The sequence below is a fragment of the Otolemur garnettii genome, unplaced genomic scaffold, assembly GCF_000181295.1.
Source record: "Otolemur garnettii isolate 467f Iridium unplaced genomic scaffold, OtoGar3 scaffold00074, whole genome shotgun sequence".
Taxonomy (NCBI): Eukaryota; Metazoa; Chordata; class Mammalia; order Primates; family Galagidae; genus Otolemur; species Otolemur garnettii.
Window position 1 is genome coordinate 206,717 of NW_003852469.1, and position 12,434 is coordinate 219,150.

Genomic DNA, 12,434 nt, shown 5'->3' on the forward strand with positions numbered 1-12,434 from the left:
CCCTCAGTAGAGTGTGGTGGCATCATAGCTGACAGCAATCTCAAACTCTTGGGCTCAAGCGATTCCCTTGCCTCAGCCTCCCAAGTAGCTGAGACTCTAGGCACCTGCCACAACACCCCGCTACGGGGTCTCACTCTTGCTCAGGCTGGTCTTGAACCTGTGAGCTCAGGGCAATCCACCTGCCTCAGCCTCCCAGAGTGGTATGATTACAGGCGTGAGCCACCGCACCCGGCAGCAGAGTGTTTTTTGAATTAATGAAGCAACAGAAGAAATAAGCCAGATTAGTATGACTGTATACAAAGATAAAAACTTGTAATTAACAACAAAATGGAACAAGATGAAAAGGAATCACTGCAACTTAATTAAAAGTTTAATATTACAGTATATGAGGACATATTTCTAAGATTGTTCTCAGGGAACTTGGTATCTAACGGTTCACCCTATAGGAATAAAATATCAAAATTATGGAATTTTTAATCTATTGATTTAAAATGTAATCTTAATGCTGTGATATAATTATCTAGTAGACAAATGATTTAAAAATCTTGGTAAGACTAATGAGAAAAAAATATATATATATATAACTTTCGAGACAGAGTCTCTGTCACACTGGCTAGAGTGTGGTCTTAGCCTGCTTCACAATAACCTCAAACTCTGGGCTCAAGCAGTCTTCCTGCCTAAGCCTTCCGAGTAGCTGGGAGGGAATACAGGCACCTACCACAATTCGTGGCTAGGTTTTCTGTTTTTAGCAGAGATGGGGTCTTGCTCTTGCTTAGGCTAGTCTCGAACTCCTAAGCTCAAGTGGTTCACTTGCCTCAGCCTCCCATAGTGCTAGGATTACAGGTGTGAGCCACTGCACCCAGTCAATGTGTAAAGCTTTTAACACAATATAATTTTTATCACAAAACAATAAAAAGATAAAACACAAAATCTTTGAAATCACCCTCGATACTCCCAGCGATAGTATCAAATGAAGTATAATGTAACTACCAAATAATAGAAATGTGCTAATTAGGTAGAGTCATGGAAACTCATTTGTTAATCGTACGTGATATTTAGATTTAATATATGATCTATTTATTTGTTAAAAGTTTACCTATGAAGATTTACAGTTCCATAGAGAAAGTCATTTTTTGATATAAAAATAGATGAATTTTGTCTCAATTACTGAAATTCATATTTTTAGTAAGGATCAAGGAAAAGTCATGTTCAAATCTTCAGTTAGATATTTATGTCCTCCCACAAGTGAAGGTACAGCCTCTAACTGCTTATTTGTTGTGCTTTTATTTAAAGTGCTTGTTCCAGGTTCTGGTAAATGTCTCTCAGAGTGGAAAATCTGGGAAGCCCAGCACTGCAGCTGTGTCTGTCAGCACCCAGCACGGATCCATCCTGCAGGTGAATGACACCCGGGAAAAGAAGGAAGTCTGCAGGTGTGTGACGGTTGTGATTGATCTCTACTTTTTTTCCCTTTTGGTTTTTAGCTTTAAAACATTTTTCTTTATCTTTTCTGGACTGTCCAGGAACACCTTTCATTCTGCCTTTATGACATTAGCAAAATCTGATTCTTGATTTTGTAATCTAACTGTTGGTCTAATTCATCTCATCTTTGTAGGCTAGAATACAAATTCGGCGAGTATGGAAACTATTCTCTCTTGGTAAAGCACACGCCCAGTGGAGTCAATGAAAGCGCTTGTGACCTCGTTGTCAATGAGGATCCAGTCGATAGTAATCTTCGTACGTATGTGCTCCTTGTTGTGTTTTTATGTTTGTATTTTTAAAGGCTTCAGTTTGGGGATACTCTTTGTAAAGTGAAGCAATCCATGGCATAAAAACCTAGATCATAGGCTGTGGATTCCATTTAGTTACAGTATATCTGTAATATATTTATTGTGTCATTTGTGTGTGTATACCGAGACTCAATTCATATGATATATTAAAAGTTAAAGGTTATATGTGGGGCTGGGCATACTTTCTCACACCTGTAATCCCAGCACTCTGGGAGGCTGAGGTGGGTGGATCGCTTCAGCTGGGGAGTTTGAGACCAGCAAGAGTGAGACCCTATCTCTAAAAACAGTCAGGTGTTGTGGCAGGCACCTGTAGGTCCAGCTGCTTGGGAGGCTGAGGCAAGAGGATCACTTGAGCGTAAGAGTTTAATGACATCAGTGACACTCTACTGAGGGCAGCAGAGTGAGACTCTGTCTCAAAAAAAAATTATAGGCTATACCAACAAATCCACACAGTTGTTATTTAGTTTAGTTATGAAGCATTAGTAAACCAAAAACATCAATACATTGGGAAGAGAAAGTAGAAAGAGGACAGTTGACCATCAAATAGCTTTCATTGTTTGAGGATTTAGGGTATAGGGTTTCCTGTATGTCTTATGCTGACACCTAAAGTTTTCCTTAGGTTAAGGAGGGGTCATTCATTCTTCACTAACTCCATTGAAGAAAATTTTTCATTCTGAGCTCCCCACTAGATGATGTCTGTGAAAGGCAGTAAGGGGCCTGTGGCATTAATAGGAGCTGGTCACAGGCAAGACTGTGTGTGAGGTGATGTCAAAAGAACATAGGCGCCAATATGAAAGGGCTACATGGACAATTTAGGTGTTAAAAAAAGTAGGTTATCAGTGAAAAATAATGAATATGTAGAAACCATGATGGTAAAAACCATGATGTCCTTATGAAACTGAAAAGATGAAGACCCTTATCCTCAAACAGAAACAAACAAAAGCACTACTTTGGTTGTCCTGGCTTTCTGTTTTAACTGTGAGTCGGGGTAACCAAGCAGTTCTGTTTAATGAGGGTAAATTCTACAGAGAAGAATTCTAGGTAACAATGGGCAGAATGGCAGGATATTTTGTAACCCTAATGAATTTTTTTTTTTTTTTGAGATTTTGTAATTTGCCTACCATACAGATTGAATTCTGAATTTTTTTCCAGGCTACAAGTTTCCAAACTATAATGTTTCCAAATTGTTCTTCCATTTTTCTGACTTGAATTCAGTAAAATTGCTACTTTCTTTTTCCTGAGGCTCTGCTGACATACCTTATTACATACAAATCACAGATGAGAAAAATCTGTCAAGCCTCTGTGTACTTCCAACTTCCACTTTACCTGAAGAAGTTTCAAGTCTGATTACCATCCAGACTCTAAGGAAACTGGCTTATCGATTATTCCAGACGTTAATCTTTGCTTTTCAGTGTCATGTCCTAAGATGAGACACAGCTATTCAGTGACACTGGCACATTCCCAGAAATGAGAGACGGCTTTAATAGGATCCTTTACCGCTCAGCTATTAGCTCAGTTTTTTGCTCCACAGCCACTAACTCAGCTTTCAGGGTGTGGAACTTCTAGGGATAGTTCAGACAGGAATGTGGGAGCTTAGAAACTGATACCCCAGAATAATGACACTTTGACAAACGGAACTGAACCAGCCTCAAGATCTCTCTAAGCTTCTTCCCTATCTCCCTAATGAAATAATTAATTCAGGCAACATGTAAGTGGAGGAAAGCATCAGTGAAAGAAGAACTTGATTTACACTAGCAGGGTCAGGCTTTCATCAGCTAAACACATCCGTCAGTCGCAGATGGTGCCTCCTCACTGTTAGCCAGGAAATTATTGTTAATTGTGTGTGACAGCGTGGTTATGTAGCAAAATGTCAATTTTTAAGAAGCTTAATTTTGAAATAGACTTATAGAAACATTATAAAAAAAAAAAGAGTTCCCCAAAACTCTTCACCTAGCTTCCCCTAAACCAGTGGTTCTCAATCTGTGGGTCGCAACCCCTTTGTAACAATGAAAATATATCCTGGATACCAGAAATTTACATTACAATTCATAACAGAGGCAAAATTACAGTTATGAAGTAGCAACGAGAATAATTTTATGGTTGGGAGTGACCACAACATGAGGAACTGTATTAAAGGGTCACAGCATTAGGAAGGTTGAGAACCACTGACCTAAACCCTTAAACCGTGTAATCATAAAATTATCTCATGTACAATTATTAAAACCAGGAACTTAACATTGAAACAGTATTTATCTACAGACTTACTTACATTCCTCCGCTGCCCCCTTTAGTATCCTTTCCCTGGTCCAGGATCCAGTCTGGGATCCCACGGTTGCCTGGACCTTCTTGGCCTTTCATGACTATGACAGTTTTGAAGAATATTGACTAGTCAGTTTGAATTGGCTTGATGTCTCACGACTAGGTAGAGCTTTTGCATTTTTTGGCAGGATGCAGCAGTGATGCTGTGTCCTTCTCAAGTGTGTCATGTCCACAGGTGCGTGATGTTGAAATGTCTCTCGGGCTGTGAGCTTTACAGACAAATGAGGAAATATGTGGGGTGAACGGACGTGATTTTGGATGTGTTTTAAAACACTGTAGCTGAGGCTCAGCGCCTGTGGCTCAAGCGGCTAAGGCACCAGCCACATACACCTGAGCTGGCAGGTTTGAATCCAGCCTGGACCCACCAAACAACAATGACGGCTGCAACCAAAAAAAGTAGCCAGGCGTTGTGGGGGGCGCCTGTGGTCCCAGCTACTTGGGAGGCAGAGGCAGGAGACTTGCTTGAGCCCAGGAGTTGGAGGTTGCTGTGAACTGTGATGCCACAGCACTCTACCCAGGGGGACAGCTTGAGGCTCTGTCTCAAAAAAAAAAACACTGTAGCTGAAAACAGGAAGCAGGGACAGTTACAGGTGAAGCAAGAGTGACAAGACCTTGATTCTGAGATAGGGATGAGGGGTGTATGTGGTTTTATTATACGGGTCTCTGCACTTTTGTGGGTGTTTGATATTTTATATAATGAAAATCAGTGCCCCCCCCATGATGAGCGATGGTCTCAGTTTTTTTTTCATGAATAGATTAAATGTAATGACACAATAGCTTTGGTGTGTATGATGACATTTTTGGTGATAATGATTTCTCTTTTTTTTATAGCTGTGAGCATTGCATTCCTCACTGGTCTCGCCATTGTCATTGCGGTGTCCTTTCTGAGGCTCTTGTTTAGGTAAGATGTTTGGGAAAATGTAGGAGGAAGGGAAGAATATAGAAATTATATGTTCAGGAAGGGTAGTTGTGAGCCCCCAAATGGCCATTATTCTTTGATTAAATGAACATTTATTTGTCTACCATGCCCAGTCCTGTCCTAGGCATCAGGAATTCAATATAGATGAAGATAACAGTCTCAGATGTCAGGGAAATAACCAGTAAGGAATGTTGTAATGGGCCGGGTGCAGGGGCTCACGCCTGTGATCCCAGCACTCTGGAAGGTCAAGGCAGGTGCATCACTTGAGCTCAGGAGTTGGAAACCAGCCTGAGCAACGTTGAGACCCCGTCTCCACTAAAATAGCAAAGTTAGCCAGGTGTGTGTCAGGCACCTTTAGTCCCAGTTACTTGGGAGGCTGAGGCAGGAGGATCACTGAGCCCCGAAGTTTGAAGTTGCTGTGAGCTACAGTGATGCCCTGGCACTCAACCCCAGGGTGAGAAAATAAGACCCTATTTTTTAAAAAAAGTTAAAAAATAAGAAAAAAGGAAGGTTGTAATGGACTTTTGCTTTCCATCCTTCCACATGGTGAAAAATGAAGAACGTGTTTGAAAGGTAATTATTTCCTAAAGAATCAGGGAGTAGAACTGGCTTCTGTTAGCATCAGGAGGGGGCTGCCACGCTGGGCTCTCCTCCTCCTCTGTGGTCCTGAGCCCTGGGGTACTCACTAGTCCAGCTTTCACCTCCCTGCCAGCTCAGCAGTCTGCCGGCAGAGCGTATGACTGGGCTTCCTGCCTCTTCCGTTGGTTAGAGCTAATAGCCAGCATGGAGGAGGGGATTCGTGCTGCTCTCCTTGTCAGCAGTGATTCTGCTAAGTGTGACTTGGTAGACTACAAAAGAAAACAAGAAGATCCAGGCCTGCTTTAGTCAGTTTTCAAAGGAAGGTTTTTTTCATGTTCTAAGAGGAATAAGATGGCTTGAATTTTCACACGCTCATCCTCCTGTTAGGGTCTCCAGAAGGACCACAAGATTTTATTGGCAAGCTGTGTGCAGATTGGAAGAATGGAAACCTGATCTTCATTTCATTTATTCATTTATTTTTTTGAGACTCTGTCTCACTTTGTCCCATTCTCTAGAGTGCTATGGCATCATAGCTGACAGCAACCTCAAACTCTTAGGCCTAAGTGATCCTCTTGTCTCAGCCTCCTGAGTAGTTGGGACTACAGGTGCTGACCACAAAGCCTGGGTATTTTTTTTATAGATGGGTTCTTGCTTTTGCTTAGGCTGGTCTTGAACTCCTGAGCTCAACTGATCCACCTGCCTCAGCCTCCCAGAGTGCTGGGATTACAGGTGTGAACCACTGCACCTGGCCTTGGAACCTAATCTTTAAATCACCTAGTTTGAGAGAGTCGTGAAATTTTGGGGGAATTTATGCACTCTGACCCTCCTACCTTGAGCATCTTAAAAATGACTTAATTCCCTCTCTGAGGAACCTGACTCTGTATAACTATAAAAGAACTCCAGCTTAGGATTCTAACAGAAGAGTTTCATCTTTGCATTGTGATATTATCTTGTCAGTTTTTTGGTGAGTTGCAAATACTATTGCAATATAGGAGGGTATATCCATTTGGTGCTTTTCACATGAATGGATCTGTCACATCATTTTGAAAAGTAATTGATAGCTAATTACATAGTAATTGATAGCTAATTAACATCATGTAGGAGGAATGTTACCATTGTAACTTTGATACAATAGTAACTTTGATGTTACTATTGTAATTGCTTTGTGCTGCCATGAACTGCACCCAAAGCCCTTGCAGAGAGAAGGAATTCCTGCTGTGGAAGTGAAACTCCTCTTTGCACATGATTCTGCTTTCCCACCCCAGGGCGGGAGGCTGGAGCTGGCAGAGCCAGTCCCTTATTCCTGCCCCCTCACTTCCCTGTGGACTCACGAAAGTCCAGGGAAGTTCAGATTAGTCTGAACCAGAAAAGAACCAAAAAAAGTGGAAAGGATAAAGAATCTTTGTTTTGCAAAGTATGTTCCCCAAGCACAAAATTAGGAGAATACAGGGGAAATTAGATATTTTTTGTTTTGTTTTATTTTTTTAATATCTTAACTTCTCCTTTTCACCCTTCCTTCCATGTGTCTATTTTAATATTTTTCATGTGATGATGACATTGTCAATGCTGAATAAACTAGAAATGGGAGCTGAATTGTGAGGGGAAGAAAAATGACATGCACATGTCGGCTGTGTGGGTTGTGTTCAGATACTGAACTGAACAACTGTAAAAAGTTTTTTGAGACAGGGACATTGAACTGGCTGTGTGAGGATGTTGAGGTATTGTTGCTAGTGTTTTTAATTTTGATGATGGTATTATGATTATATTTAGAAATAACAATAGTTCTTATCTTTTAGAGATACATATTGAGGTACTTAAGGATGAAATGATGCCTGGGAAATTCTGTAAAATGGTCAGTTTGAGGCAAGAGTTAAGGGCATTGGAGGAGGACAGATGAAGTAAGATTGGCCGTGTGCAGACACATCTCTTTATCGCACCTCACAAATACTGTGTTTTTAGCAAACTAAGTGTTTGTGGCAGCCCCTCGTTGAGCACCTCCACCAGTGTCATCTTCACAACAGCAGGAGCTGTTCACTTGATGTCTGTGTCACGTTTTGGTAACCCTTGGAATATTTCAGACTTTTTCCTTATTATATGTATCATCCCTGTTACAGTGATCTGTAATCAATGATCTTTGATGTTACTATTGTAATTGCTTTGTGCTGCCGTGAACTGCACCCATAAATGATAGAATGTAATCAAAAAATGGTCTGTATGTTTTGACTACTCTGTTGACTGGCTGTTCCTGTTTCCCTCTCTTTGGGCCTCCCTATTTTCTGAGACCCAAGGATATTGAAATGAGGCCAGTTAATAACCCTACAATGGCCTCTAAGTGTTCAAATGAAAGGAATAGATACATGTCTCTCATTTAAAGTCAAAAGCTAGAAATAATAAGCTTAGTCAGGAAGGTATGTTGAAAATTGAAAGCTGGGATAGGTGGAAAGCCAGGGTGGGCCTCTTGGACCAAGCAGCCAAGTTGTGAATGCAATGGAAAAAGGCTTGAAGGAAATTAGAAGTGTTACTGCAGTGAACATATGAATGATAAGAAAGCAAAGCTACCTTACTGCTGATAAAGGAGGTTTGAGTAGTCTGGATGGAAGATCAAAGTGGCCAAGGCGGGGCTTGGTGGCTCACGCCTGTAATCCTAGCACTCTGGGAGGCTGAGGCAGGTGGATCTCCTGAGCCCAGAGTTCAAGACCAGCCTGAGCAAGAGCGAGACCCCATCTCTACTAAAAAGAGAAACTACCTGGGCATTGTGGTGGGTGCAGGGAGCTGAGGCTGAGGTTGAGGTAAATGCTTGAGCCCAAGAGGTTGCTTTGGGGTATGATGCCAGGGCACTCTGCCCAGACTGACCAAGACTGTCTTAAAAAAAAAAGAGCAAGATCAAACCAGCCTCAACAATCCTTAATGCCAAAGACTAACCCAGAGCAAGTTGGAGGCAGTGCTCACTTACCATAAAAACCCCAGGGCCTTTAAGAACTCTGCTAAGTCTGTGGTGCCTGTGCCCAGTTCAGGGCATAGTAGAGGCTGGAGGACAGCCCATCTGCTCACAGCCTGGTTTACTGACAATTGTCAGCCCACTCCTGCTCAGAGAAAGTTTCTTTTCAAAATGTAACAATGCACGTGGTGCGTTGGAAACCAAAAATTTGGTGTGACTCCCTTTAAGGTGCTATTTTTGTTTTATTGGAGTGGTCTGAAGCTGAACTCGTAATATCCTGAGATGTGCCTATACTATTTTTTCTTTTGTACATGCTTGAAACTCTTCATGACCAAAAAAAAAAAAGAAAGAAAGAAATAAAAAAATCAGTCCGTCACTATTGAATCACTCCAAAGTTGTCTTCTTCAGACTTTGTCAGTGTGTATACATAACTTTTTATTTCCTTGTAATTGTAGATGTTGGGTTTTTGCTTCTTGTGTTATATCTTAATAGAGCAGCTTTGTGTTTCTTTTTGTGGACAAAGCCTGCATTCTTGTTGTTTTCATAGCTCTGTCTTATCCTGTCACATAGATGTTGTATCTTGTCTTCAATCATTCCCGAACTGAGTGAATTTGGTTGTTTTCACCTCTTTCCTGTTTTTATTTTAATAGCATTATTAGTAAGAATCTTAGCTGTAGAGGATAATGATCTAGTTTGACCTTCACATGCTTTAATGAAAGCTCTGTCCTCATTCTCATTTTTCTGATGAGGAGACCGTGGTGTAGGGTCAAACATTTATAAATACAGCTGCTTAAATCTTTGATTTCTATTTTTATGTTGTTATAAAACTTTTTTTTAAATTTTTATTTTCTACCTATACCTTTGATACCATCAGAAGTTAAAAAACTTTTCAGAATACTTAATTTCTTAACTAATACGGGATGTGAATCCTAAGGTAATTTTATTTTGCTGTGATAGCCTATCATTTTGAACATTCTGCCAGAGAAAATAAATTAATTGAGCCTTTTATTTATTTACAGTTTGGATGACTTTAATAATTGGATTTCTAAGACGATAAATTCTCGAGAAATGGATCGCCTCATCAACTCTGTGAGTTCTTAGAATGTGTCGTGTGTTGTCTGGATGATTTTCTAAATTTGGAAATTATAATTTCTAACTTGTCTAAGCTGGACTGGCTGTAGTTCTGGCTGCTTAGAAGGTTGGCTGATGACTTGGGTCCAGGAGTTCAGAGCCTCAGCCTGGGCAACAGAGCAAGACCCTATGTCAAAAAAAATTACTATTCTCTGATTTAACAGATTAATAAAGTACGTTATGTCCTGTATTTCTTAGTAAGGAGCTGCTGTCTCTTCAGTCCCTGTGAAGGACTCTGTCCCCTTCTCTTTTTTCAGTAAAACTCTGGGCTGTTATATGTAGGTTGCTGTGAAAGTCTTGAGACAGACTGTGTTGTGGTCCTTTATTTCACTTCATGGAAACTCGATTACAGTGGCCTGATTCACCTGTGCAGGTTTCAGCTAGCTTGGCTTACTGGTGTTGCTGGGGAGGCTTCATCTTAAAACTCTGATAATGACTCCCACACAATGTGGAGACGTTTTTCCACCCTGCAGGCAGCATTATTGAAATCAATCCAGTTAGGTAGAGAGTGTCACGATGAAAACCAAGAAATAAGAGACCCCGTTTTTTTTTTGTTTGTTTGTTTTTGTTTTTGTTTTTTTGTGGAGAGAGCCTCACTCTTACCCTAAGTAGAGTTCTGTGGCATCATAACTCACAGCAACCTCAAACTCCTGGGCTCAAGTGATCCTCTTCCTTCAGCCTCCTGAGGAGCAAGGACTACAGGTGCCTGCCACACCACCTGGCTAGTTTTTCTATTTTTAGTAGAGACAGGGTCTTCCTCTTGCTCTTGCTGGTCTCGAACTCCTGAGCTCAGGCAATCCACCCACCTCTGCCTTCCAGAGAGCTGGGATACAGGCGTAAGCCCCCGTGCCCTGCGAGGGAACTATCAGTATTCAGTCTATAAATGCCAATGACCTACTGTAATGTTACTAAATTTGTGTTATAAATTCAGCCTTGAAGACATACTTGGCTCTACACTGTGCTGAACGGACTTGTGGTCCAGGCCTGTGTGGTGTTTGGCAACATGGCCACTTGGCAAGCTCAGCAAACAGCACAGAGAGCCAGTAAAGTGGAAAGCAAACCTCTCGGCGGATCTTTACCAAGTGGAGTAAAGTTTGTTCATCTTTCTTCCTTTAAAAAGTCGAAACTCGGGTGGTACTTGTGGCTCAAAAGGGTAGGGCGCCAGCCCCATATGCCAGAGGTGGCGGGTTCAAACCCAGCCCCAGCCAAAAAAAAAAAAAAAAAAGTCAAAACTCAGATTTGCTTCTTAACATGATGAGTTGCCATATCTTTCTCTCTTTTTTCTGAAGGAGCTGGGATCTCCAAGCAGGGCAGACTCTCTCGGCAGTGACGCCCAGCCAGCCACATGGCACCTGTCCACCCACCCACCCCGCCTCCGCTGCGTGGACACATTCAGGGGGTACGTGGGCACAGGTGGTCATAGGGTTACATAATGACACTAAACACACTTTTATCTTAAGGCATTTTACATACTTTTCACTTGCTAGACTAGAAAGGGTCATTTGGATGCAAAAATAGAATCAGCAGCCTGTCTGATCTTGGAAACAGGGTGCTCAGTTCACTGTGCTGAGAGAGGAGCAGTGGGTGAGGCACAGCCGGTGTCCACTGGGATGTGCAGGCAGCTGAGTGAAGGTCATGGACGAGTGTGGACCAGTCACTATTCCTTGGGGCCTATGAGCTGTACCCCCAGGTCCAGTCAGTAGCTTGACAGCTTAGAAGATGCAGCCATCTAGAAACGCAGCGCTCGTCTGGGGACTAAAAGGGGCTTATCCTTCACCACTGGCAAAGAAACTCAGATTTCAGAGCCAGAGCTCTGGTAGAAGAACGAAGGCAGGGCAAAACTCTGAAAGGAAATTGTAGACATGATATGGCTAAAAATAAATATACAGGTATATTCATTTCTGCTGCTGAGGTTTTATGAATGCCAGTGGGAACTCTAATTCTATCCCAGTCTCACAGGGCCCCTGAGTGCTCCTAGTAGGTGTATTTGAAGCAAGATAGTAATAATATAATAATAATAATGATAACAACTGCTGATGATTTTGGAATTCTCACTGTGTGCAGGTCACTGTCCTAACTTGTCTTAATTTATTTAATTTCTTAACAGTCCTGTGTGCTATATCTGTTTAAAGTGCCTGTCTCACAGGTGAAGAAGTTGAGCTACTGGATTAAGTAATTTGTCTAAGGTCACTTGGGTACTAAGTGGGAAAGATGAGATTCAATTCTTGGCAGTTGGGTTACAGAGTCCCCACAGACTATTCCATTAACATACCAAATTCTTCAGACAGTAGCATATCCAGAACCTATTTAATTGTATTCCTCTTTCTTTCTTTCTTTCTTTTTTTTTTGAGACAGAGTCTCAAGCTGTCACCCTCAGTAGAGTGCTGTGCCATCATAGCTCACAGAAAACTTCCAACTCTTGGACTTAAACGATTCTCTTGCCTCAGCCTCCCTAATACCTGGGATTACAGGCACTAGAATTGTGTTCAAAGTTTTACGGCAAATAAGAGAAAAGGGTCCAAGATATAAATTCTTAACTCTTTGACTCAAATGACTGTGTGCCTTCTACTATAGTTGTTTAACCTCATGTTTAAAGAATCAGCACAAAATTGAGTTATTGGAAATGTTTTTCCCTGTTTTCAGGTTTTATTTAGCAGTGCAGTGTAAGACATCATGTTGGAAGTGTTGGCCCCAGGACTTCAGTGTATGGTCCTAAATATAGGGATAAGAAAAGGATAGTTTCTTGGTCTTTATATCTAGT

The 12,434-nt window shown here is 41.4% G+C and overlaps 1 protein-coding gene across 3 annotated transcripts in view; it reads left to right on the forward strand.

Annotated features, from left to right (window-relative positions):
• HGSNAT (heparan-alpha-glucosaminide N-acetyltransferase) overlaps positions 1-12,434 on the forward strand; it is a 29,993-nt gene that overhangs the window by 4,225 nt on the left and 13,334 nt on the right. For all 3 annotated transcript variants that reach the window (XM_003794003.3, XM_023515558.1, XM_023515559.1), the window contains exons 3-7: positions 1,294-1,430; positions 1,613-1,734; positions 4,938-5,007; positions 9,562-9,631; positions 10,963-11,072. In XM_003794003.3, coding sequence (XP_003794051.1) covers positions 1,294-1,430; positions 1,613-1,734; positions 4,938-5,007; positions 9,562-9,631; positions 10,963-11,072 — 509 coding nt within the window. The remainder of the gene's footprint in view (positions 1-1,293; positions 1,431-1,612; positions 1,735-4,937; positions 5,008-9,561; positions 9,632-10,962; positions 11,073-12,434) is intronic.